The sequence below is a fragment of the Micropterus dolomieu genome, linkage group LG05, assembly GCF_021292245.1.
Source record: "Micropterus dolomieu isolate WLL.071019.BEF.003 ecotype Adirondacks linkage group LG05, ASM2129224v1, whole genome shotgun sequence".
NCBI lineage: Eukaryota > Metazoa > Chordata > Actinopteri > Centrarchiformes > Centrarchidae > Micropterus > Micropterus dolomieu.
The window spans coordinates 24,781,646-24,805,840 of NC_060154.1; the positions used below are offsets into that span (position 1 = coordinate 24,781,646).

At 39.7% G+C, this 24,195-nt stretch overlaps 4 protein-coding genes across 8 annotated transcripts; 1 reads left to right on the forward strand and 3 right to left on the reverse strand.

The window, feature by feature from the left end:
• Positions 1 to 86: 86 nt before the first annotated feature.
• slc35d1a (solute carrier family 35 member D1a) lies at positions 87 to 6,161 on the reverse strand. Of its 3 annotated transcripts, none has more exons than XM_046050346.1 (13): positions 5,927 to 6,159; positions 5,580 to 5,613; positions 5,387 to 5,473; positions 5,212 to 5,279; positions 5,007 to 5,078; positions 4,798 to 4,866; positions 4,468 to 4,570; positions 3,779 to 3,871; positions 3,002 to 3,069; positions 2,668 to 2,746; positions 2,494 to 2,576; positions 1,330 to 1,423; positions 87 to 205 (listed from the first exon to the last, which is right to left on the reverse strand). In XM_046050346.1, the coding sequence occupies exons 1-13, from the start codon at positions 6,034 to 6,036 to the stop codon at positions 101 to 103; spliced, it is 1,065 nt and encodes a 354-aa protein (XP_045906302.1). In that variant the 5' UTR covers positions 6,037 to 6,159; the 3' UTR covers positions 87 to 100. The 3 variants fall into 3 exon arrangements, with proteins under 3 accessions (XP_045906302.1, XP_045906303.1, XP_045906304.1); XM_046050347.1 differs by having other exon boundaries at positions 87 to 186; positions 5,927 to 6,157; XM_046050348.1 differs by lacking the exon at positions 3,779 to 3,871 and having other exon boundaries at positions 5,927 to 6,161.
• Positions 6,162 to 9,706: 3,545 nt separating this feature from the next.
• aqp12 (aquaporin 12) lies at positions 9,707 to 11,329 on the forward strand. Its single transcript, XM_046049512.1, has 3 exons — positions 9,707 to 10,373; positions 10,756 to 10,872; positions 10,969 to 11,329. Exons 1-3 carry the CDS (start codon positions 9,779 to 9,781, stop codon positions 11,094 to 11,096), a joined length of 840 nt encoding a protein of 279 aa, XP_045905468.1. The 5' UTR covers positions 9,707 to 9,778; the 3' UTR covers positions 11,097 to 11,329.
• On the reverse strand, positions 11,140 to 13,739 carry rpp21 (ribonuclease P 21 subunit). The gene is made up of 5 exons (XM_046049513.1): positions 13,578 to 13,739; positions 13,342 to 13,442; positions 12,720 to 12,802; positions 12,419 to 12,553; positions 11,140 to 11,651 (listed from the first exon to the last, which is right to left on the reverse strand). The coding sequence occupies exons 1-5, from the start codon at positions 13,632 to 13,634 to the stop codon at positions 11,554 to 11,556; spliced, it is 474 nt and encodes a 157-aa protein (XP_045905469.1). The 5' UTR covers positions 13,635 to 13,739; the 3' UTR covers positions 11,140 to 11,553.
• A 463-nt stretch (positions 13,740 to 14,202) lies between these two features.
• Positions 14,203 to 23,176, reverse strand: pak2b (p21 protein (Cdc42/Rac)-activated kinase 2b). Of its 3 annotated transcripts, none has more exons than XM_046049511.1 (15): positions 22,920 to 23,176; positions 21,498 to 21,833; positions 21,275 to 21,381; positions 21,010 to 21,160; positions 18,691 to 18,722; positions 18,485 to 18,598; positions 18,209 to 18,341; positions 18,038 to 18,101; positions 17,679 to 17,727; positions 17,066 to 17,178; positions 16,811 to 16,928; positions 16,590 to 16,689; positions 16,292 to 16,488; positions 15,251 to 15,388; positions 14,203 to 15,122 (listed from the first exon to the last, which is right to left on the reverse strand). In XM_046049511.1, the coding sequence occupies exons 2-15, from the start codon at positions 21,685 to 21,687 to the stop codon at positions 15,036 to 15,038; spliced, it is 1,593 nt and encodes a 530-aa protein (XP_045905467.1). In that variant the 5' UTR covers positions 21,688 to 21,833; positions 22,920 to 23,176; the 3' UTR covers positions 14,203 to 15,035. The 3 variants fall into 3 exon arrangements, with proteins under 3 accessions (XP_045905467.1, XP_045905464.1, XP_045905466.1); XM_046049508.1 differs by having other exon boundaries at positions 21,498 to 21,891; XM_046049510.1 differs by lacking the exon at positions 22,920 to 23,176 and adding an exon at positions 22,366 to 22,680 and having other exon boundaries at positions 21,498 to 21,891.
• Between the last annotated feature and the right edge of the window lie 1,019 nt (positions 23,177 to 24,195).

A 24,195-nucleotide genomic window follows, 5' to 3' on the forward strand; every position in this document is an offset into this window, starting at 1 on the left:
AATGATACTAAAGTTGGATATTAGCGGGCGTAGGAGAAAATAGAGTAACCTAGTGAAATTTCATTAGACAAATCCCAAGGAACATGTTATGTCAACAGTTTTAATGAAAAAATACATCAATGCTACAAATCCATGGTTGCTGTGATTGAGATGAGATCACCTTCAACGATTCACAAGTCGCTCCACCTACAGAATGAATATTAGTCTAAAAAAAGTAATAAATATAAAATGATAGAAATGTAAAAAACAAAGTCAAAACTCGTACCTGACTATTGAAAGGTTTAGAAAACCATGTTCCTCTTATCGTAATACTTGACACATACATTTCAGGAAAGTATAATAATCTCAGTCTCAACAATGAATGTAACTGTGAGGCAAAGCAGTTTCACCCTTTTTTTTACCTCAGTTAAAAGTGCGATAACATTGTGTCAGGAAAAAACAAAAACAAATGGATCCTCATGTTCAAATAACAAACCGTAAGTAGTGTTTGTTAATTCTGCATAGAGAGAACCAGTTACAGCCTTTGAGAGTCCACAACACACATTCTGTAATACCGAGGGAACAAAATGTAAACTGTTATCTTAAATTATCTCCCAAAAGGAGGCAGGAACATTAATTAAAGCCACAATCCTTGATGGAAACTGACAGCCCACTGCCCATCCACTTTGGTTGTTTGAAGGATGAGGTTAGATTACTGTCCTTACGTTTGTCTGTAAAAAGCTTATAACAGTGTTTGCGCAAAAATCTAAAGAAATGTACTAAAGACTGAAACAACAGAAAATGACAGTGTCAGTGCATCTCGCTGTGCTTAGAAGGCATCTAAAGTTACAGTCCTTGTAAACAGCAAACTAGAAAAGGCAATAAAAAAATAAGGATTGTTTCTTTAAAATAACCATTACTTAATTTCCCCATGATTCGTCAGTCCACGCCCATGCTTAAAACCAGCGATAAATCCAGCTGGAAACATTACATCATCCCAACATTACTTTTGACGTTCAGTTCAGGAAATGTTGTAATATAAATAATATTGGTTCCATGTTTCCCTTCTTCTCGGTGCTCACATGTACAGTATCAAAATACAAATATTTAAAAAGAACATCTAAAAATCAACCCACAGTCCCTAGTAACCATGGCAACCGCAGGAGTGTCAGGGTGACGCGTGGCTCCATTTCCACAAAAACACAGAAAGGAAGTTTCTGTGACAGATTCTCATTAATCTCATGCCTTCGCCACTAAAATACTCCATAAATAAATCATACTAAAAATAGAGTTTTCCTGTTCATCAGCATAATAAAAAAATCAAATCCAGTGTCTCTGTCATACAACCACCTTGCCCTTGAGATCCAGCTTGGTGCCTTCACTTGCTTTGTTGGACTGATCTTCTGTTAGAGTGATGTAGGAGTACACCAGGCTGCCTGCAATACTGCAACAACACAGGCCACAACCATGTTAAAGTATACAAACACTTCACACCACATGTGAAAAACATAAATACATGTTCATGCTGGTATTTGACCTAACCATGTGATAAGCTGGCAGATAACAGGAGATTTATTTGTGAAACTGGTTTTCAACATGAGGTGTTTGAATTAATGTTAGAGATCTACAAAACTTTCATTTGATAACTGCAGGCAAAAGGAGACATGAAAATCGTGTCAACCAGCGTAAAGGTGAACATGTTGCAGCACATCATCTCGTCATAAAATTCATATTTCCCAACAAGATGCAACAGGTACAGGAGTTGATTGGCACATCACTCTTGGTGATATCTGTGTCACATTGACCTTTTCCTTTACTCAGCAGAAACGAATATAATTTAGTTCACAGTTTGGGGGAGGACCAGTGGGAAACGCTCCAGTTCTGTTTACAAACTGAAACAAGAACAATTTAAGCTACATGCTAACGATGGAACATGGGATAGATGGGATATATTGCACTACGTGAAAAACAAAAGCGCCTCTGTAACATATTTACCCCCCAGTGTGAGCTTAGCACAGCTGAGGCCCAGTGTTGATTGGTTTAAAAAAATTCAAAACGTTCCACAATTTTAAATTTGACCCGAGGATGCCACTAGATGAAAAGTCAGTGGACCAAAGTCATTAGTATTCAACATCTAGGGACCATGAATTTCTGTACCAAATGTCATGGCAATGCAGCCAATAGTTGTTGATATATTTCAGTCTGGACCAAAGTGGTGAACCAACAGAGCAACATTGCCATCCACAGGGCCGTGCAGCAAGCGTGGTTAAAACACAATATGATAATGTGGTATTCACAGTTACCTCTCATGTTTATATGTAACTGACTCGATCTGTTGTTTGGTCATAATGCAAAATGTATGTGGTAAAATGCCAGATGATTTGTGTTGGGGACAAATTCTGCATAGGTCCCCAGAACACCTTGGGCCGGCCTTGAATATATTTAAGTCTATCCGTCTATGTAAACAACTGGACGTTTGAGCATACATTACAAAATAATCCTGTTGTTTCATACCTGATATTCAAACCTATGAAGTTTGTCCAAGAGAAAATGTAGTCTCCACTGAACACCATCCCAATGTAGGTCACCAGGACATTCTGAAAAGTGGAGAAAATATAAATGAAGCTGTTTTGTTTGTGTATTGTTTTAGTATATTTAACTGTTACTTGATCCAAAACTGATGCTTACCTTGATGCAGCCCACTATCGTAGTTGTTAATGCAGAGTTGTATTGTGTACAAAGCACAGTGGAATACATCAGAACAAACCTGCAAAAGTTATCGTTTATCAACACTTGTTCAAGCATAAATTCAGATTTCACAGTGTTGATGCAACATGGTAGACAAAAGAGTCATTGTGAGTTTCACACTCAGTCAAGTGATGGCCTAGAATGATATAATAGCAAGAAGAACACAGAAATTTGGTATTATCCTGTTGATGGTCAATTCTGGCACAAAACACAATCCTGCAGCTTGCTTGCGCATACATGCACATCACACATAAGCGTCGGCCTGTATTCTCACCCCATGATGCAAGAGAGGATGAACTGGGTGAGGAAAAATGCATCTGACCAGCCTTCATATTCCACTGCCTGACAAGAGAAGCACAGCGTAAAAAACAACAGAACTCTACGAGAGAAAACAAACACACGGACATTATAAGCATACAAAAAAGCTGGAATAAAGCTAGAGATGTAGGCAATTGTGTATTAAACTGATTTGAGTTTAAAATATTCAGTTTGTTTAGTAAAAATAATTCAAGTCTTGGACATGTCTGTTCTGGCATTCAGTGGAAGAAAGAAAGGTCAAGTTGAAGTGAGCACTGCAAAACAAAGACACTGACACAACAAACATTTACATACTTACAAATTCAACACAGAGTTTCGAAATAGCTTTTAAGGGTAGTAGTGTGTATTTCTACTGAGGTTATTCAGTCAGGGGAGGTAGTAGGCGCTGCTGTAATAACTCTACTAGGTGCATAATAGCAGCTTTGTGCCTTTCTGGCTGCTGGGCCCCAGCTGGGCAAACCAGAAGGTCTCTGCCAACACTCACCAACAAAAAGGCAGCTCATATTTACGGCACACACCCATGCTTACGCGTATGTGCACTCACTTCAATTTAGGATTAAACCTCGCAATAGCTGATTAGTACCAACACCATAAATACAAAAACTTGGTGGTTTAACTACTGTTGAAACACTTACATTTCACAAATCGAATGAATACAATCTACCATGAATAAATGTATTTGGATGTTTGAATAAAAGTTACTTAGAAAGGGAGCTTCAATCAAACAGCTTACCTTCTGCACATCTCCAGTCACATGAGCAAACAGTAGAGTAGGAATTATCATAAATAAAGCATTATAATACAACAATCCATACTTCCCCAGCTCCTGTGAGAAACAGCATAGAAACAGTTTCAGCAGAGCAAGAACAGAGGGGGTTATTCACAAGTGTTTCAGTGCACTACCCATTAACTAGCATACAGATGGCATGCATGGCCAGCACACTGCACTACCTAGAAACCTCTTTTTTGCATTTGTCTGATTCTGTTTCACGTGACTACATCTTTCACTCCCTCACACATACTCACACACACCTCTCTGTTTCGCTCTGCATTAGCAGACTGTGCTCTACAGACATCACAGACTAAATCTGGACCCAGTTCTGCCTCTGCTGTAACGTGAGAGCTGAGCGGTCTTCTCATGTGACATGAAAAACGACTAACAAGCTACTTCTGACTCAACAGTTAAAATAATGCAAGAGAACATGCAAAATAAAGAGAAACACTCTACAAAAACTGAATTAAACAGTGATAATTAAATCAACTTAACAGGGAGTCAAAAGAACCAACTCCTGGTGTTTGTGTTCCTTTAAGCCAGACGCTGAAGGACAGTTTGGGTTCTCTAAATTAACAACATCAGCTCAATGCCAAAAGCAGCTCCCAGCCAACAATGGTTACTATTCATCAGATGGCGCTGCCGCATACCTTCGCATCCAATTTTTGTTTCACATAGGCTCCGTTGGCTGCAGTCAGCACGTCGTTCAGGAGAATGAACACGTAGCCTTGCAGGTCGAAGGACAAGTCGGCGCTACGAACAGAGACGAGAGAAAGTGTTGAGGAAGAAAATAAGTGTTCTGTAACGATTTAGCTTTGGGCGTGCTGTGTTTCAACAGCGCTCCTTTAACTACAGATTTACAACATGCGTGTAATGACCCCTGAAGACAATATAACTAAAGTGAGGATGTATCAGGACAGGACAACCCTTTGTAGTGAAGGTAATTCTGGTCTGGGACACCTGGAATTAGTAGAACTTACCTTGCAGCTATAAACGCCCCAAGGATCATTGTAAATACTGTCAGCTGGACTGGCCTGGAGAATTTCTTCCTGCCAAAAGGTCAAAGACAGTAGAGCAATGAAATTCAATCTGTCTGCTTTGAGTTGTAAGTAAAAGCCACCATAACAGTGCAAAGAGCTTGTTGTCCCACTGAGTAAAAGGACCAGTAAATGAATGAATGTAATCTTACTTGAGCAGTAATCCTTCAGCCAGCATTGTGAATAAGATGGAAAACCTCCTGAGGACAGTAAACATCGGCAGACTGGTGGAAGAGGACACCAATTTCTTTAACTTGGCCAAACATCAACAGCCATGCCCAGTGAGCTCATTGTGACACTGCATCAACTTCCCTTCATCAGTCATTCAGCCTAGATAGTTTAGATATGAGGACTTACTTTAGCCTTTTGGTTCCAAACAGACCAGTGACTTGATTTCCCACATAAAGGAGAGGTAGAGGAAACGCCTGTGAAACCAGGTAAACATAAATATTTGGCAATTGTGAAGAAATAAAACTCCCTTGCTCATGGTGAACTGGCAAAAGATTTTGGAGGGATGGCAAGATGTTCTCACCTTGCGAGGTATACTCTCATCACAGTCTGGGAAGCTGATCACCCTCGCAGCCTTGCCCACCCACAGCACAACCACTGTGGCCAACATCTGCACACATACATTCAATAGACAATTATTTTAACTTTGCCTGCATGCAGGGATAGGTGTGTGTTTGGAAAATTGTGGCACAAAGAGGGAAAAGGGTTCAACTTACTTGTCCAATTCCGACACATATTGAAGAAGGGAACCTGGAGAAGCAGATTTGAGTCGCCCGTTAGTCCCAGTCAACATGAATTAAAAATACAGCTTAAAGGCTGGGGACACTGTAGCTAACCTCGTATCTAAATAAAGCATCCTCAAATGCTATACAATACTATACATAGATACTGTAAGTGAAGCGCTCTTATTTCTGTCTGCACGGTTAGCTAATAAGCTCCACCGTATTGGCTCCGCTATTCAACAAACACAACTTCAGTTGCTATGTTAGCTAGCTTGTGGTAACGTAGCTTTTCAACTAACAGTTAACGTTATACGCGCAATAAGCGTTAGCAAAACCGTTACCTGTAGTTTGTGAGGACACTTTTGTTCACCACGACGATGAGAAACGAGCTCACGCCGTAAAAGCCTGCGGCAAACAGCTTCACAAACACTGTCAGAGGTTTGTCCGCCATCCCCAACAACTTCTCATTCCTCTGTGAGTGTCAGCTCTCTCCCTGCCATCACTTCACAGGCTCATCCCCCGCTACACACACGCACACGCACGCAAACACGCACACAACACGAGGACGTAGACGTTTCACAACTTCCGCCACAAGTCTGAACATCACAGAGACGCATTTGCTTTAAAGAGGGATGTTTTTTTTTTTTAACGGCAAAATGCGGTCTATAAAACACGTGGCACGCACACACGGAGCTGAAAATAACAGCCTTTTGTTTGTTAATTTATTAACGTAAGTCAAGTCAAGTCACTTTATTTATATAGCAAATTTTAAAACAACAAGAGTTGACCCAAAGTGCTTCCTAAATACAAGTAACGTTATACATGAATAAAAATAATAAAGAGTACTGTACCATTGTGTATCCAGATACACAACAAACACAACCCTAATAGGCATCCAAGGAAGGTTGAGGTCAAGGGCAACTGGACTTGGACATTTCGTCCCTCATCCAAGAGGCTTCTTCAGTCCTGACCTTTTGACTGACATGTAACTCAGCTATTTAACCTCTGTGGGATCGTTTGCCAGGATCTGTCCTCGGTAAGGACAGTAATCTAACCTCATCCTTCAAACAACCAAAGTGGATGGGCAGTGGGCTGTCAGTTTCCATCAAGGATTGTGGCTTTAATTAATGTTCCTGCCTCCTTTCGGGAGATAATTTAAAATGACACTTTACATTTTGTTCCCTCGGTATTACAGAATGTGTGTTGTGGACTCTCAAAGGCTGTAACTGGTTCTCTCTATGCAGAATTAACAAACACTACTTACGGTTTGTTATTTGTACATGAGGATCCATTTGTTTTTGTTTTTTCCTGACACAATGTTATCGCACTTTTAACTGAGGTAAAAAAAAGGGTGAAACTGCTTTGCCTCACCTTATATTCATTGTTGAGACTGAGATTATTATACTTTCCTGAAATGTATGTGTCAAGTATTACGATAAAAGGAACATGGTTTTCTAAACCTTTCAGTAGTCAGGTACGAGTTTTGACTTTGTTTTTGTTTGTTTTTACATTTCAATCATTTTATAGTTTATTACTTCTTTAGACTAATATTCATTCTGTAGGTGGAGTTCAGAGATCACCACTACAGTTTAATGTGTACAGTTGTGAGCTCAATTATTTGTAAATATTTCTGATTGTGGAGACAGGGACCAAGAGAGGAAGGGGGCCCACAGGGACTGCTTATAGGACCCAGAATTTTGAGGGACGCCGCTGCCTGGTCCAATCACTTTGTCTTGCCAAGGCTAGTTTCTCAGTGACAGCACTGTGTGCTGCTTTAATAAGCCTGTAGCCTGTTTTCTGCCCATGAAGTCGTGAACTTCAGCTGGTGCCACAGAAAATCTTCTGACCTCACTTGGCGACAGACCAAAATAAATGTCAGCAAACCTAGTAATATTTTCAACAAGCTGCTTCTGTGGTGTTGTATAAACAACCACTGTTGTTGCGGGCATGGCTGTCTGACTTTCAGCTTCTTTTTTGATAAGCTTTTGACAGTACCGAGTCAGAGTATGGCAATTTATGTCGAAATCCTTTTACTGTACTCCTGATTGATTTGTTCTGCAACTTCACCTGCCTGACTGCCTTTCACATTATGTCAGGTGGTGAGCTGCAATGCTGTCTTTCGCTGATAATTTCTAACCATCTTCCTTCCTTCATTCAAAAACACATTTCCTCATTGGAATTACAAATAAACTACATCCTTATTATGCTGTCTACTATCCTTGTTGCCTTAATGCAATTCATAACACCATACTAAAGTAATGACGGTATGAAGTAGTGCGTGTGTGTGTCCACCAACACACTACAAGCCTACTATATTAACAGTAAATCCCCACACACACGCTACTTCATCCAGTGTCATGAATTCAGTTATATGTAGTCCAGCGACATGCCTGCTGCTGTAAACTAAATTGTAGTTATAATATTCTATTTACAATATTGTTGTCAGAGCTTATTATACAATTTCACAATGTTTTTTTAGCATGTTCTATGTGTATGTTTGTGTATGTTTGTTTCTACAATGCCATTGGGAACAGGAGACAATTGGAATGTTGATGAAACTGGGGTGACCACTGCACATTGTGTTCTTAGTTTTCGACAATCCAGTGTGACAACATGCCTGTTGATGGGGCAAATTGTCACAAGTGCACACTTTCTGTTCAGAAGCCTACAACTCTGTCATGAGATAAGATATGAAGATGTAATGAATACAAAATATGTGCCCAAGACTTCCTTCTTTCATGACATTTATTACCACTGTGATGAATGGTGTACAATGGCTTCAGATTGTTTCAATCACTCTGCCCAACGGCGGTGGGGAAGCATAAATTTGTTTGCTTTCTCATTTTGATTGGTCACATTTGGAAAAGCACAGGTGTTACTAACATTAACGATGGTGGCATCACAACCAATTAAGAGTATTGTCTTTATAGTGTATTTTAATATAGAAAAGAATTAAACGTTTATATAAGACTATAGGAGCAGTTCTGTGTGCTGCTTTAGAGTAGCGTTGCCTGTGGACCAAACTTGATATCTTCAAAATGCAGCACCTCCCCATAAGAGATGGGTGGAAGACGAGCAAATATATTTAAACCCATTGGTTTATCTTTACAGCAAAATACATCAAGTCTGATAGAGGACAGTGCATGCTCCATCCAGAGTGCAGTACAAGAAGTTCCAGCAGGACACAAATTAAGAGATTCAACAAGACATCTATTATTACCGAGAAATTGAAAAGAATGCATATATAATAATACATTTTCTATTTCTTTTTAGAGAAAGATAAAAAAAAATTACTTGTGTGTCATACCTGTGCTGAAGGACAGATTGCTCTCTGCAGTTGGTGTAACAGTTTAAATTGTTCACTAATTACACAGCAGACAAACAATCAAAACATTTTATGGTATTTCAAATTAAAGTGTCAGCTTTGAGTTATAATACAGACAACTGTCATTGAAAAGATGCTGTATTGCTGATGTCATAGGGTGGTGATGGTACATGGATACGACACATGCCTTTGGTGTGAGAGAACCGGGTTCAATTCCACAATGAAGCAATGTGTTAAGACCCCTAGTTGCTCCAGAGGCGTGTGACCTCTGACATATAGCAATTGTAAGTCGCTTTGGATAAAATTAATGTCAAATTCTTTGTACATCCATAATGTGATTGTTTCAATATAGAACAAACTGTGCGCAACAAAGACATTAGGCGGAGTCATGCAACATACTTTCAGTGTTGAAATCACATTGCTGTGAGGTTGCATATCATTAACTTATCCTCCAAAAGCCAAAGTAAGTTTAAAATTAAAACAACACATCCACTCAAACTTGACTATTAACCAGCAAACCTCTAAACATTTAAATACAGTGGAATATGTTTTAATTTGCACTTTTATTACTCTTTAGCCATGTAGTCGTAAAAAAAAATAACATTAATAGTATATGTTATCCTGTAGAGAGAAAAAAGACGCATCTAACCAAAGCTTTGATCTAATTATACATGACCACTAAATGAAGGCCAGCTTCCTGACCTGACCTTGCAATGGCCTGTGTATTTTGGCAGGTGTTTGTGGGATAAAAACCTGACGTGTCTCTGATAACAAATGTGTTTCTGCATGTGCCACGTTGACAGATGGTTGTTTAGTCAAACCTACAGTTCTTTCTGAAAAGACACAGGAGGGACATCTAATCTGAGCCATGTCTGGACTGAATGCCTCTCTCGGATACTTCCTGGCTGTTGTGATTTTTGCAGCCTCAGTTCGAACACTCCTTAATAAATGGCCACGGTTTTTCTTCATTTTGGAGTTTGCGTCCTCTTTTATGCTGGTGGCATGTTGGCTGGAGGTGCAGACCATTGTGGAGGTGGGTGAGTGGGCCGGGGGCTTGGGTCCTGATGTGACTGTAACCATGCTGTTCGTGGTGCTGCTAACACACGGCGTGATCTGCGGTGGTGCAACAGGGAATCCCACCCTGGTTGTGATGAAGTTCCTGCAGCTCGACGCCACCACTCTGCCCACTCTCCTTGCTGTTGCAGCACATTTTCTTGGGGCCCATGTAGCCCTTCTTGTAGCGGTTTACTACTGGAGTCTGGAGCTGACAGACATGCACATGATCAAAACCCTGATGGCTAGAGAGTGCAGCACGTCTCTGCTGGTCACTTTGCTTCAGGGTTTTTTTACAGAGTGTGTTTGCGCGCTCATCTTTCACCTAGTCCATCTGAACCTGCAACGCAGATGTGCTCTAATCCGGGTGCCCTTGATCGCCATCCTCCTCACTTTCCTGTCCCACACAGGTAAGTTTTATGTAACCCCCCCACATGGTAGCCTAAATCACATGTGCAACCTTAATTTCCTCCTCCACCTGACCTACTTCAATGTATCCATTATTAGTATTTATGAATTTGGCCTAAAAGACTATAGAAGAGAAGAAAGTACAGTATTACTGTTAGTTTGCTCATTAGATATTAACCTGTTTCAATGGACATCTCATTGATGTTTTTTTGATGTTCATGATCAGGGTCTTGCTTCATTGTATTCTTTTACAAACTTATAATTGACATACACTGCACTGCTGTTTGCTTCAAGTGTTATTTGATAGACTTGTGTGTCTACATCTATGTTATTAAAAGCATATGACGTCAGTATAATAGCTTTATTTGTCTGTTCTTTTTGCAGCCAGAGGCTACACCTCAGCTTACATAAATCCATCACTGGCCTATGGCCTCACCTTCTACTGTTCTGGATTTACCTTCACAGAGTATGCAGTAGTGTACTGGCTGGGCTCTCTCACAGGTAAATTACATTAAAATGAATTATACAGTATGTGCATCCATCCCATGTCAATTCTTTGTAAGGGAACACCCTGTTTACAGAATGTCTGTTTTCTAGGCATGACTCTGGCTCTTCTTCTGTATATGGGCCATATCCCAAGGATTTTCGCCAAGAATTTACTATATTTCCAGAAGACACGTTTCCGAGTGCCAAAGGGAGACAAAGGAGAAAAGAAGAAAATGTGAAAAAAAATTTCAACCTTTTAGAAAAGTACCTGACAACAAATGGTTAATGGTCAATAGGTATTTATCTCGAGGAGAAGTTACATGTCTGTACAGACAATATAAAATATTAAGCATAAAATAATAATGACTGAAGTTTTCCATCTTTGACAGCTGTTTTCATTAAGCTTCTATTGGGGAAAAAAAACCCAACACTAGTGTTGGTGAAATCCACTATGTGCAGACCACATTGTGGCCATCTGTTGGTAGCATAAAAAAATGACACTGTGATCAACAGATTGATAAACACACTGAGGAAATAACACTGACGTGGAAAGTTTGCATTCAAATAACATCAATCTAGTTCCTCAAATTATGGATATAAGTGACTCAATAACAGTACACTTTTTAAATAAGAAAATGAAACAAAAAGACAAATATCAGTCCTTCATTTATCACAGTCAGAACAGGGTAACTGCTGTTACGTGCTGGCGGTGCTCTGGGTGCCACTAGGTTTAGAAGACACTGTCCCATCAGGCGTTGTATCTTTTGGCTTCTTCTTAAGAGAAGGGCTTGAATCTGTGGGGTGAGAAAGAATAAATAATGGTCAGTACCGAGTGTTCTGAAATACTCTTTGCTCAAGTCAGTATTGCCTCAGTGGGAGTTGAAAAATCTGAATTTGCTACTTTTTTTCAATTCTTATGTATTTGGGAGCCAATTTGTGCAGTCTGATAACAGTTTTATACAACAGAGTATTAGTATAGATACTTTTTTTTTTTTTTTAGCACAGCCATTGGTAGGGGGGTAATATTCTAGGAAAAAAGTGGTAGATTTACGAGATAAAAAGCTGCTTTCACTGATCAGTATTATGAGATACTTCCTTCTGTTCAAATATTTATAAATGACTAAGATGTGATACTAAGCTGGTGCCAATTGGCTTTGCTGCAGCCCCTCATATCTGCCCCAATTATCTGAAAGCTCCACCTTTTGTGTCTGCACTGACTCTTGTATTATTACTACTTATTATTACTCATAAATTTACCACTTTAATCTCAGGGAATATCCAGAATCTTTCTCGTATTTTTAGGACTTAATTCTATCAAATCTCTTTCTCTCAAAACATTTTTTTTCCCTTCTAATATTACCTTACTCCCATGGCTCTGTAATTTACTTTTATTTATTTTTTTCTACGTTGGCCCTAATACACCGTTATAATTTTAGGCTCACGGTGTTATTAATCTTTAAGATTGAGAAGGGTTTCACAGTACGAATCTTGATGCTGCGACCAAGTAAGCACAGTACACTTAGTAAAACCATCCTCTGTGAGGTTAGTGGAGGGTTGTCACCTGGCTGCTTTTGTTGCTCCATCTGAGCCTCGGGACGATCTACCCATAAACAATAATCTGGATTATTCAGTAACATCTTGCTCTGGCCACAACTGAGGCACTTCACAACAGTAAAGCGAGTCTTGTGTTTCTTCCCTAATGAGACAAAGTCAACAAAAAGAAGGTTAGTCTCTCTGAACATGCTTCTTTAAATCTACAAAAACTAGAGTGAGACAATCAGAAATAATCAGAAATACTTTCATCCCCGAGGGGAAATTCTTTAAAGAGACAAGAGTGTCATAAAAATGGTAAACTGATTTACTTCGTTGTCTTGTTGTGGCAGTGACACCAGGGATGAGCAATGAGCAGCACTTCTTGCATAATTGTCTCTTCACTGATGGGTCTCTGCAATAAAATAAACTATTAACAGCTGAAACCCATATTCATGCTTAGACAGGTTAGAGTTTTAAGGATGTCAACCAATCCTCTGAAAAGACCAAAACCAACTGCAATACTTTCTGATTTACCTACCTTGTCTGTGGCTCTCATCCCAAAGCACATTGGTTCCTACTAAAGATGTAAATCTTTAAAAAGAGGTCACTAACATATAGTTTCAGTTGTTAAAAGGGCTCAGTACAGCTGAGCAGAACAGCTTGGTACTTAAGTTTTTAGTAAATGTTACTCAAACAGGAAGAAATGGTGCATTTGTCGTGAACAATGTTCAGCAGTGGATGCTGAAACATGTTAATGGTAATGTAAGAACATGTGTAGCTCGTTAATGTGTTTTACAGTTCTCAAATATGTTTAGCTGTACATATGAAACCCTATGCAACAATGAAAAAAGTAATCAACAAAAGGTGTTGCTTTACAGGAAAAGTGCTGCGAGCCTTCAAAATAAAATCAGACGAAACAAACGCCTTTGGATAATAATAAAATAAACTTACTGTCTAAGAACTAAACGTCTTGCAATGGTCTTCTGTGTGAAGCAGTAGAAACGAGCCAGCTCCACATTCTCCGGGGTTTGAGATAAAACACAATGTGCAGCCTGCAGTGGGATAAAACCGGTGGAACGTCATTACATAGACACCTCCATGGCGAGTTAGCTAGCATGTTAGCCACGTGACCGTTACCAATGCCATCCCGACAGCGGTTAGCTTTTACTTTATCATTTATTTCCTACCTGGTAAAGATAGTTCAGTCTTTGGTAAGCGTCTTTGTCTTTCGTGTGGAATGCCATTTCACAGTAAGCCCAGTTATGTCCTGTTGTTACAGCTGCTTCACTTTGAGAATCGGAAACCGGAGCTTAGCCGAAACACTGTTACACTTCCGGGCAAAACCTCCACAATAAAAGCGCAAAGTAAACTCAGACTACAAAAGATCAACTTTTTCAAAATGATTGTCAATATACTCTTTAATATAAAGACACCTCGAGCTCTGCCTACATCCTAAATTTGTGCCTGTAGATAATCATACACTGTGGATAAACCTAAACAGAGTATAGATAGAAAAGGTTTTTAACACTATAGCACCACATATATTTAGTCTAGTATCATATTTGTTTCACTCTGTGTGGCTTTATAAAAATAAGGTGAGATTACTGCACACCAATCACGTTCACACCCAAATCACAAAAGCACTAACAGTTGCATTTATTTGAGTGTGCAGACAAGGTTGTTAGTCGTCATGCGGAGAAAAAGAAACAGTCAACACATACCAGCTAATTTTTGTTTTTCAAACTAATTATGGCGTACACAATATACATATGGGAAAAGCGCATTTAGTCCAGAAAAACACAAAGGACAAACTTCAACATACAATAGTCATTTTTAATAACAACAATAAAGAAGAAAGTATAAACCCTGTCAATCTAACATTTTAATTTGCCTGTAAGGTGCACCTCTGGTATTAAGAGACTAAATGATACTGGGGAAAGACTGGTACAGTAGGTCTGTCGGCTGTGGCGATCGAAGAATGAGACAATCACAGGACATGTTCATGATGGCAAATGCACTGAAATGTTTCCTATAAAATCAGTAAGAGAAAATGTCCATAAAACACAAAGTCAGTGTGGAAACAGCACAAGTGTTCATTGAATGAGACCAACTCCATAACAAGAAGGGGGACAAATATGAAATTCAAGTATCAAAATAACTAAGACACTGACGAGCTGAAAAGGTAAATTACAAAGGTAGTAAAAATCATGAGAAGAGAAACACTGACAAAATCAACAATACATTAGGCAACAATTTGCATTTTTTTTTAAGGCAGATGATTTAAAAAAAAAAAAAAAAAAACTAAATAGAAACTAGGCATCTTCTTCATTCCAAGTTAAATACAAGCCTAGAAACTAACTTACAACAAGGAGATTTGTTGTACAAAATAACTATGCCTGACTCGGAAACTAAGCACTTAAGTTTGACTTGTCTTCTGACGTCTGAGTGAGAAAGAGTTCGTGTGGACAGCGGTGGAGTTGTGCTCTATATTTTTGGTCTTCTTCACAGTGAGGTTTGTCAGGGCTTGTAAGGCTGGTGCATCAAGATTGGCAAGTCACTCTCAGCCTATTGTCTGGCATGAAATCTAAATGGTTGGCACACGTCTGTGCACAGCATGGGGAAGGCAGGGTAGCTAGTTTCATCCGCTAACGATTGCCTTTCATGGCCTCCTTGGCTGCCAGGATGAGAGGTGTGAGACTGGAGAGGGGCTTCGCCAGCTTCAGGAACGGATGCTGCACACCAGATCCACAAAGAGACGAGAAGGAAGGGGAAAGAGGGAACCAGTCAATCAGATGCACATTTAATTAAAACTCAAGTGTTCAATAAAAAATAAATCTCATTAACAGGAAGAATTTTTAACCTGCAACAGCTCTTTGCCTCCGCCTCTTTTTTCTACATCCATTTCCAAGCAACGGTTGAGGAAATCTCTGAAGACCGGAGACAGCTTCTCTGGGTTCTGAAGCTCCGGCGTGCCGTTCGTGGCAATCAGGTATAACGCCTGCCAAGGGGAAGAGGGGAGAGAAAAAGGAACACCAAGAACTGTGAAATCAAGGTTCAGGGAATAACTCACTTGCAGCAAGTGAATAAAGTCAAACTGGTAAAGTGGGAACATTTTAAAAGTCTGATTTTAATTGCTATGAAAGTATTTCACAATAATTGTCTAACCCAGTATTCACACTGCCACCATAAAGTCCTTTCCCTTTGTATAGCCCTTAATGACAGCTGAGTAAACTGACTTTATAAAAACCATACAAGGTGGGTGACACCATGTAACTGGTATACAGATTAAATTGTTGGCCCAGGATTATCTAATTCATAAGTGTGTTCACACAGAAGAGGAAGTTTAATCTGTGAATCAACATTGTATATTGGTCAAATTCATGTGTGTGTAAACATACTTGGCCAATAAAAATAATTAACAGTGTTCATAGACAACTAGAATACAACAAGTAGCAGACAACCTGGACAGAAATATTTGTATCTTCAGATAACAACAAGTCAACTGTTTAGTGCCAAGCTTTCTCCTTGGTGCATGTGGAGAACAGGACGAACTCTCATGAGACTTGTGAGCGTTTGTCCTGCTTTTGTGTTGACTCATGACAGTTTAAGGACTGCAGATGTTCAGCAACTATGCCGAAGTCGGACACAAGCAGATCACTGATTCCATTAGTCACTAATTGCTTTAGCCGTTTGATATAAATTAAGATGTTTATTATGTACATTACACACTGTGTCCCTGAATTCTTTGTAAGTAAACTTTTAATTTTCTAACATTTGTTCACGGTGCAGGTGATTCAACTTGGGAGAGCTTTGCATCAAAATGTTGGAGGTGAACATGTAAATAAGACAAAAATAAAAAGAGAGTTAAATAACCAAGAGGATTTAAAATGGTCGCACTCACGCGCAGTGGGTTCTCGTTCAGGTAGGGAGGCTCTCCTTCAACCATCTCAATGGCCATAATACCCAGTGACCAAATGTCTACTTTAGGCCCATAAGCCTTTCTGGTCACCACCTCAGGAGCCATCCAGTACGGCGTGCCTACCATGGTGCTGCGTTTGCTCTGCTCTGGAGTGATCTGAGCACAGAAGCCAAAATCGGCTGTCGAGGAGATGAAGAAGAGTGAATAAATAGTAACAGTGAAATGACACAGCAATCGGAGTTTAACAGGCTGCCCCTGATGACATACGTAAAGGACTTACTCAGCTTGACAGAGCCATCCATCCCGAGCAGCACGTTGTCACTTTTAATGTCTCTGTGGATGACCTGATTCGCATGCAGGAAATCCAATGCTTGTAAACACTGCAGATACAGAAACAAATGGGAAGAGACAAGGAAAAGTTGTTGAGTTTTTTTTTGGCTCTAACTTTCACATAAAGTAGGATTTGATTTCTTCCATATGGCTGTCAAGAGTGCAGCGTACCTCTCGGCAGACAGCAGCTATTTGGGCCTCATCCATGCAGGTCTCTGTAACCACATCGGTCAAGGAGCCACCAGCCAGGTACTCCATCACCACAAACAGCTCCTCCCCCATCAGGAAACTAACACACACACACACACACACACAGGTCAGTCCATGCTTGTGTGTCCTTTTTTAAAATTTGTTATAGTATCATTGGATGCTCTACTCTCACTTTTTTCAAGAGCTGTCTGGGTGTAACTTTACTTTCAGTCTTACCTGTCTAAAAAGTTGACAATGTTGGGGTTTTTCAACTCCTTCATCACCAGAATCTCATTGATGATCAGCTCCTTCTTCGGCTGCTTTTGTAGGTTGATCTGTTTAATGGCGACCTGTAAAAAGGCACGAAGAGAGAAGAGACGAATGATGATGAATTACTTCTTCTCAGGGGATTGTTAGTATAGTATTTTCATATGTAATATTCCTAATCTTCTCTTGCTCTTTGTCATGACTGCTCTCTTTTCTTAATGTAAAGCATTTAAAGCAAGACAACATAAGTTTTGAAAGAAGACATAACACATTCTTGGTTATATGATGGCTATTTCTAACTAATGTACGCTAATGTTAGTTAACTTTAAATAGATATTGCTGCATAACTAACAGCACTGGGTCAGTTTGCTAACTTGATTACTCTTCTTTATTTGTGTTTCTGGTCACCTGGGGTCACAGTGGCAGCTGTTCAGGAAAGGTTACATAGTCTCACTTTAAAGCTGTATTTCTTGTAGAAATATGCGTTTCATGTAGCAATTGTTACGCAATGAGCGCCACTTCTATGCTCTGCTGTGTCCCTGGTTAGTCTTTCTCCACAACTCATCTATTAGTCATTCTTTACCTCCTGTCCTGTGGCAACATCAATGGCTGTGAAAACTGTTCCTGATGCCCTGTGACAAGAGTGAGATGAGCAATGCACATTTGAACAAACAGTTCACTCAAATTAGTCTGCATATGTATTATGCACAGGTGTGACATGGTGCTTTTTTGTATATTACTAACTGAAAAACTAAAATAACACTACTACCAAAGAATCTACTACGATCGGTCTCATAGGATAGTTGGGATCATGTTGAGGTTTCTGGCTCCATAAGGCTGACACTGAAGACGCTCGAAAACATGTAATGTTGACACACAAAAAAAGAGAGAAAGAAAATATATATAAAGTAATATTACATGGAATGGTGGATCTGCACTCACCCCTGACCAATTTTTTCATATCTGGTGTACTTCTTCTTGGGATCTCCAATGCTGACTATGGTTCCTGTAAGCCAGATAACAATCACATATGGAAAGGAAACAGGTGGGATTTCAACAGCTGTATTGTTCAGGAAACAGATTTGTAAGATTAATGATATATTAATTATTTACTCAGTTTGTCCATGATTTCCTCATCCGACATCTTGCCCTTCTTTTTCTGTCTGTCTGCAGCCTTGGAGGCAGTGTCTCCATCTACACATGTGCTTGGAGCAGGGATGGGGTCAATAACAGAGCGCGTATACACCTGTACAACACAACAAACAAGAGGCAATCAAATAAATTCATTATTCTTAAATGCACAAAGAGTGCATCAGAATGTGAAATATGAATAAGTGATTTTACAGACAATCATTTTGCTGTCAAGGCTACTTAGGGTAGGTGACTTACGCTCTTTGTGTGTTCTGGTCTTGGTGCCACAATAGGAGGAGGAGCTTCATCATCGTCATCATCATCAATGTCTTTGATATTCGGAGAAGAGGGTTCAGAGCCTTTTTTGACAGGCTAATTTAGAGTAAAAGAAAAGGTTGTTTATAAGAAAAAACATTGGGCTAATTAAACAGCATGTGTTTTGTAACTGAGCACTGAGTACTTACAGACTGAGGCCCTGGGGTGAATGCATCTTTTTCTGATAATGAAAAAACACAACAAAGAGAAACCGTTAGAAACTAGAATTACTGGGAGCGGCGGTGCCTCAATCGGTGGAGTGCCCGCCCCATGTGCAAGGCTTAGTCCTTCTAGGTGTGGCCCCAGGTTTGATTCCAGCCTGGGGCAGCATATTGTCCCCTCTCTCTCTTTCTCTCTCTCTCAATTCCTACTTCTCTCTGTCCTATACAAATAAACCCTAAAAAATATCTTTAAAAAGAAACTAGAATTACGGGCCTGTGGTTGTATGCCTCCGCCAACCAGTGAAGTTGCAGTTTACATCCCTGTCCAGTCCTGTCCTTTGTCCAGACTCATAATATCCACTATATTGTCAATGGTTTTAGGACACCCCTCAGAATCATTGAATTCAGTTGTTCCAATCACTTCTATGGCCACAGGTGTATAAAATCAAGCACCTAGGCATGCAGACTGCCTCTACAAACATTTGTGAAAGAATGGGTCGCTCTCAGGAGCTCAGTGAATTCAAGCGTGGTACTGTGATAGGTTGCCACTTGTGCAATAAGTCATTTTTTAAGCTTCGACAGTTATTAAGCAATTGTAGAATTAATAAACACCATAACTTCCACACTACTGCTGTCAGTCCATTCATGAAATTTCCTCACTACTAAAAATTCCACAGTCAACTGTTAGTGGTATTATAACAAAGTGGAAGCAATGGGAACAACGGAAACTCTATATTAAACCCTACGGATTAATATCATTTATGTATATGTAAAGGCAGGCGAGCCAAAACTTTGGCAATATAATGCAGGTAGTGAATACATGGAATTTAATAAAAAAGTATAACTTTCCAGTGAATACACATTGTTGAACTGATTAAAAAGGTGGGATAAGCAATTCTCTACAAATCCAATGCCATGACAAATATGATGTGTGAAAGTTTGTCATAGTTGCCACATCAGTTCTTGAGTTATGGCCAAAAACGTGTTTGAAATTTTGAGGTCACAGTGTCCTTGAACTCTGAGTAAAAAGTGTCACCAATTCATTGTCCAACCAACTGTGAAATATGGTTATCAAATCTTGAATTATGGGCAGGAAACATCACTGCAGATCCATCTCACCCCAGACAAAACCTGTTCCAACTTCTCCACTCTGGTAGGCACTACATAGCACTGTCCGCCAAAACCAACAGACTCAGGAACAGTTTCTTCCCACAAGCCATCACTCTGACAATTCCTGTGCAATAACCCAGTAACTCTGCCTCTAATCGGCCACCTGTTTACTGGCTACCACTCATCATTTATTCAATATTGTCTATTTCAGAGCTGTTCATACTGTCATATTGTATACTGTATACCAAATCCACCTACCTCAAGTACATAACACCTGCACATAATACTTATTTATTCCAGCATCCTTTGCACTGTGCTCCTTCACACTGTGTACATGTATGCTTGTATGTGCACCTGTATATCACATCCACCTCCGACATGTACATAATAATAACAACAACAACAAAAATAATGGTAATAATTTACTCCTGCATCCTTTGCACTCTGCTCATTGCACTATTGTCTCAATCTGTCTATTTCTGTTTTTGATTATATATATATATATATATATATATATATATATGTGTGTTCTCTATACTGTAGCCTGTGTTAGATTTTATGAAAGCATTACTGTTATTGTATTATTCTATAAGTAAGCACATCGTGAGCATTGTACAATCGAGAGTCAAATTCCTCGCATGTGCACATACCTGGCAATAAACAAAATTGATTGATTGACTGATTCTAACAGTTACCGTCACTTTTGACCACTAAACTCCAATCAATTCATTATTGAGTCCAAGTGGACGTTTGTGCCAATTTTGAGATCTTGTGTTCGGACAGACAACGAGATAAAATAATGCCGCCGGCCACTGCTTTGGCCACTGCACAAAAGATGTTTTAAAGTACCTGTGGTAACAGATTACACTAGGTGTTTGTTTAAAGCCTAACAAAATCGTCCTCTTTTACACCTACCTGGTCACTCAAAGCTTTACGTCAGAGAATATTGATGAAATTCCTCTTTATGAGAAAATAAAAATGTTATCTATTTGAACACTAAAGGAAAAAAATCATTTTAGGCAATAATTAACTTGTACTTACAAACACAGTGGAGTAGTTTATTTATATTTTTCAGGGCTAAACCTAGCCACTTTACATGACCAATTCCGTCCACTGGAAGAATTTAATATCTTGATATAAGTTCACAATACCCTGCAGGTAACTTAACAAACTTCACAATTTAACTTCAAGTCTCACCAGAAGATGAAAAGCTGAGGTACTTCTGACGGCCGTTGCCCGTGGAGTCGTAGAACTTGAGAACGTCGAGCACAGCCTGCGGGTTTTTCTTCTGCTCTGACTTGGTGATGTTTGAGGTCTGGAGTAGTCGAGCCCATTGTTCTGGCATACCCTGCGTATGACAAAGATGACATAGTGTCAAACTGGTGCAGTGTGATGGAAATGTGTGTATTGGTTAACAGTCAAGTGTCAAAAAGCTTGGGGAAAATGTGCATTGGAAACTTACAGTGAACTCCCCTGTGACAGCATCAAACCCAACATGTATGGTGTGTTCAAAATCTGAAGGTGGTGAGATCTCTGGTCGTTCTTTGTCTCGATCTTTCTTTCTACCACCTGAGAGTAAACAAAACCGTCTTGAAATGACGCATAACACATCAGTGCTTACACCAATCACAAACACAAGAATAACTTTCAAGTTAAATATTTTTCTACCAAACTCTTCATCGCACCTTTTTCAGCCCCCGAGAAGATTGAGATGATCTTGTTGCGAGGTTTTCTCTCCTCTGGCACAGATGGCAGCGGTTTAGAGCTGTGGTTGGCTGAGAGTGAGTCTTTGCCAGAGCCGGTGCTAAAGATGGTACTGCTCATTCTGACTGGAGGGGCAGGGGGTTTATCTTCAGGGTCTCCGTTATCACACATCGCTATAGGTTGTTGTGAGCCTCACAGGGGTAAGAGGGCGGGGGCGGGGGTGGGGGGGGCACACAGGATGAGGATGGACAGGGTGGCAAACACAGAGGGAGCCAGGCAGCGCTCACATCAGCATGAGGCACGGGTGTGCTCATGCACTATGGGAGGATGTGCGGAAAGTGACAGCAAAAGTGAAAATGAAGCACCAATTGGTTCCTGTAAGAAAACATTCATAAGACCATAAACATACTGTAATAAGGTTATAAATACAGCAGAATTTGGTGAATAATAATCATGGAGCTTTCAACTGAAAATCTAATGACACTGCAATTGAAGTCAAAGAGTACATGAGCATTGGGGGTGGTATTAGTGTTTGGTAATGGGGAAAAACCTATTAGTTGGGCCACAATAGCGTGGGGCAGAGAGAAACCCAACACACCGTTTGAAACGTCTATTATCTCAGTATTCAGGCAACAATTAATATTAAAAATTGTTACTACCCGAAGTACAAATAAACAGCCCATAGTGACTGAATTGAAAGATGATTTTAGGAACAAACTAAGCTAATTATTTGGCAATATCTAACTAATAATAAGGGTGAGAGTAGAGACTGTATCATTTAAAGTTAATTTAATGGAGAGACTGTGACCACAGGGACTACAGCTTATTTTATACAACTTATTCCCCTACCTAAAACCTTTGTATTAGTCTGAGAAATATTGAGCGTAGAAGAGAAGTAGTTTCTTCTTTGTGTCCAAACCCATGACTGGGGAAGAATAAAAGAGCAGCCCAGATGAGGATAATGAAAGCATAATGGAAGTTGCTCTTCTCCTAGTGCACTTCGTACAGAAATGAAAAGCTGACACTTCATTGCTTGTCCATTATTTCCCCATATTCCGGCATTTCATGTGTTCAAAAATGCCCTTCAAATGAGTAACAGGGGCGGCTAGCAAGCTAACGTTAGCATTAGGTTAACTAGCTACTTGGCCAACAAGTGTGCTAGTGTAAGCTAACGTTAGCATGACAAGCTATACTAACACTTGCAACCTTACGAGATCCGCGTTAAGCTTTCAGCGAACGCAAAGTAGTCTGACAACAAAAGTTATAGGATTTCTCCCGATAAATTAACATAGCCAGAAGCTGGTTTGGACAACACAACAGAGACTGCAAAGTAACAAACTATCCGGTACCAGTCTGCTTAATTTGCAGGCTAACGGAAAGGACGCAGGGGCAGCAGAGCTCACCGGAGGCTCCACAGTAGCTAAACTTGAACAGAACTTGACTCCCGGCCGATCCTCGACGGTTTGGAAAACGTTTGTAAATCCGTTAAAAGTACTTCCTCTGTTACACGGGGCCTTGGTAGTAAGCAACGCGTACAAATAACTTAAAAAAACGTGACTACAACTATTTACAGTGCAACTTTTCTTCTATCTTTTTCGACCCTTGGATAATTCCGTTATGGCGAAGGGGAAGCGGAACTACCGACCCAGCCCTAGCCTATTCAATAAATGTTTCAAGTGAATGGTGTGTGAAGTGTGTCTGCTATCTCATACACAAATTACAACCTGTATGCATAACTGTGCCTCTAATGCTGGAAGCTCTAACGTTTTTAACCACTGGGAATACAAAAAGCAAGAAACATGTTCAAACTTAAGAAACTGGATGTTATAGGGTGAATTAGGTACAAATAAAATTTTTGGTAATGTAGTTCAACATTTATAGTATGTAAGGAGGAAACTGATTAAACACTTTCCATCTGCTACACACTAAAAGCAGAGCAATTCCTGGAAGCTGGACTGCGATATTCTTTATGTTAAATCATGCCAACCCAGTGTGGTATTTAAAAGATTTCGAATCATGATGCATTTTTATTTTCTAAATCATAACAATACTGTGGCAGATGTAATACAATATGGTCTGATAAATAGGTGTGGCATCCAGATCAATGTTACATCAACTACACAATTTAACAGGTGATTTGCCATCCCCAAATATATATATACAGTGGGGGAAAAAAGTATTTGACCCCTTGCTGATTTTGCAGGTTTGCCCACTTACAAAGAATGCAACAATCTACAATTTTAATCATATGTACATTCTAACAGTGAAAGACAGAATCCCAAAGAAAATTCCAGAAAATCACATCATATGAATTTATAAAAAATGATAACCATCTGATGAGGAAAAACAAGTATATGACCCCCTACCAAACAGCAAGTATTCTGGCTCCTACAAGCCAGTTAGTCTTTCTTTAAGACACAGCCCCAATCCCAACCAATTATCTACATCAAATACACCTGCCTCACCTCGTTACCTGTATAAAAGACACCTGTCAACACCCAAACAACCAGCATCCAACATCACCACCATGGGCAAGACCAAAGAGCTTTCTACGGACATCAGGGACAAGATTGTTGATCTGCACAAGGCTGGGATGGGCTACAAGAGAATCGGAAAGCAACTTGGAGAGAAAAGATCAACTGTCGGTGCAGTTATCAGGAAATGGAAGAAGCACCACAC

Bases quoted from the DNA above. Each gene is read 5' to 3' on its own strand.
- pak2b (XM_046049511.1), bottom strand. From the start codon at position 21,687: ATGTGTGATAACGGAGACCCTGAAGATAAACCCCCTGCCCCTCCAGTC. The intron at 21,382-21,497 runs GTGCGATGAAGA...GTTTACTCTCAG, and splicing joins CTTCTCGGGGGCTGAAAAAG to GTGGTAGAAAGAAAGATCGA. The intron at 18,723-21,009 runs GTGAGACTTGAA...TTTCATTATCAG, and splicing joins CCTCAGCTTTTCATCTTCTG to AAAAAGATGCATTCACCCCA.
- rpp21 (XM_046049513.1), bottom strand. From the start codon at position 13,634: ATGGCATTCCACACGAAAGACAAAGACGCTTACCAAAGACTGAACTAT. The intron at 12,554-12,719 runs GTAAATCAGTTT...TTGTCTCATTAG, and splicing joins TGCCACAACAAGACAACGAA to GGAAGAAACACAAGACTCGC. The intron at 11,652-12,418 runs GTGACAACCCTC...CTCACCCCACAG, and splicing joins GGAGCAACAAAAGCAGCCAG to ATTCAAGCCCTTCTCTTAAG.
- aqp12 (XM_046049512.1), top strand. From the start codon at position 9,779: ATGTCTGGACTGAATGCCTCTCTCGGATACTTCCTGGCTGTTGTGATT. The intron at 10,374-10,755 runs GTAAGTTTTATG...TTCTTTTTGCAG, and splicing joins CACTTTCCTGTCCCACACAG to CCAGAGGCTACACCTCAGCT. The intron at 10,873-10,968 runs GTAAATTACATT...TCTGTTTTCTAG, and splicing joins CTGGCTGGGCTCTCTCACAG to GCATGACTCTGGCTCTTCTT.
- slc35d1a (XM_046050346.1), bottom strand. From the start codon at position 6,036: ATGGCGGACAAACCTCTGACAGTGTTTGTGAAGCTGTTTGCCGCAGGC. The intron at 5,614-5,926 runs GTAACGGTTTTG...CTGCTTCTCCAG, and splicing joins AGTGTCCTCACAAACTACAG to GTTCCCTTCTTCAATATGTG. The intron at 5,079-5,211 runs GTAAGTCCTCAT...CTCTTCCACCAG, and splicing joins TTTGGAACCAAAAGGCTAAA to TCTGCCGATGTTTACTGTCC.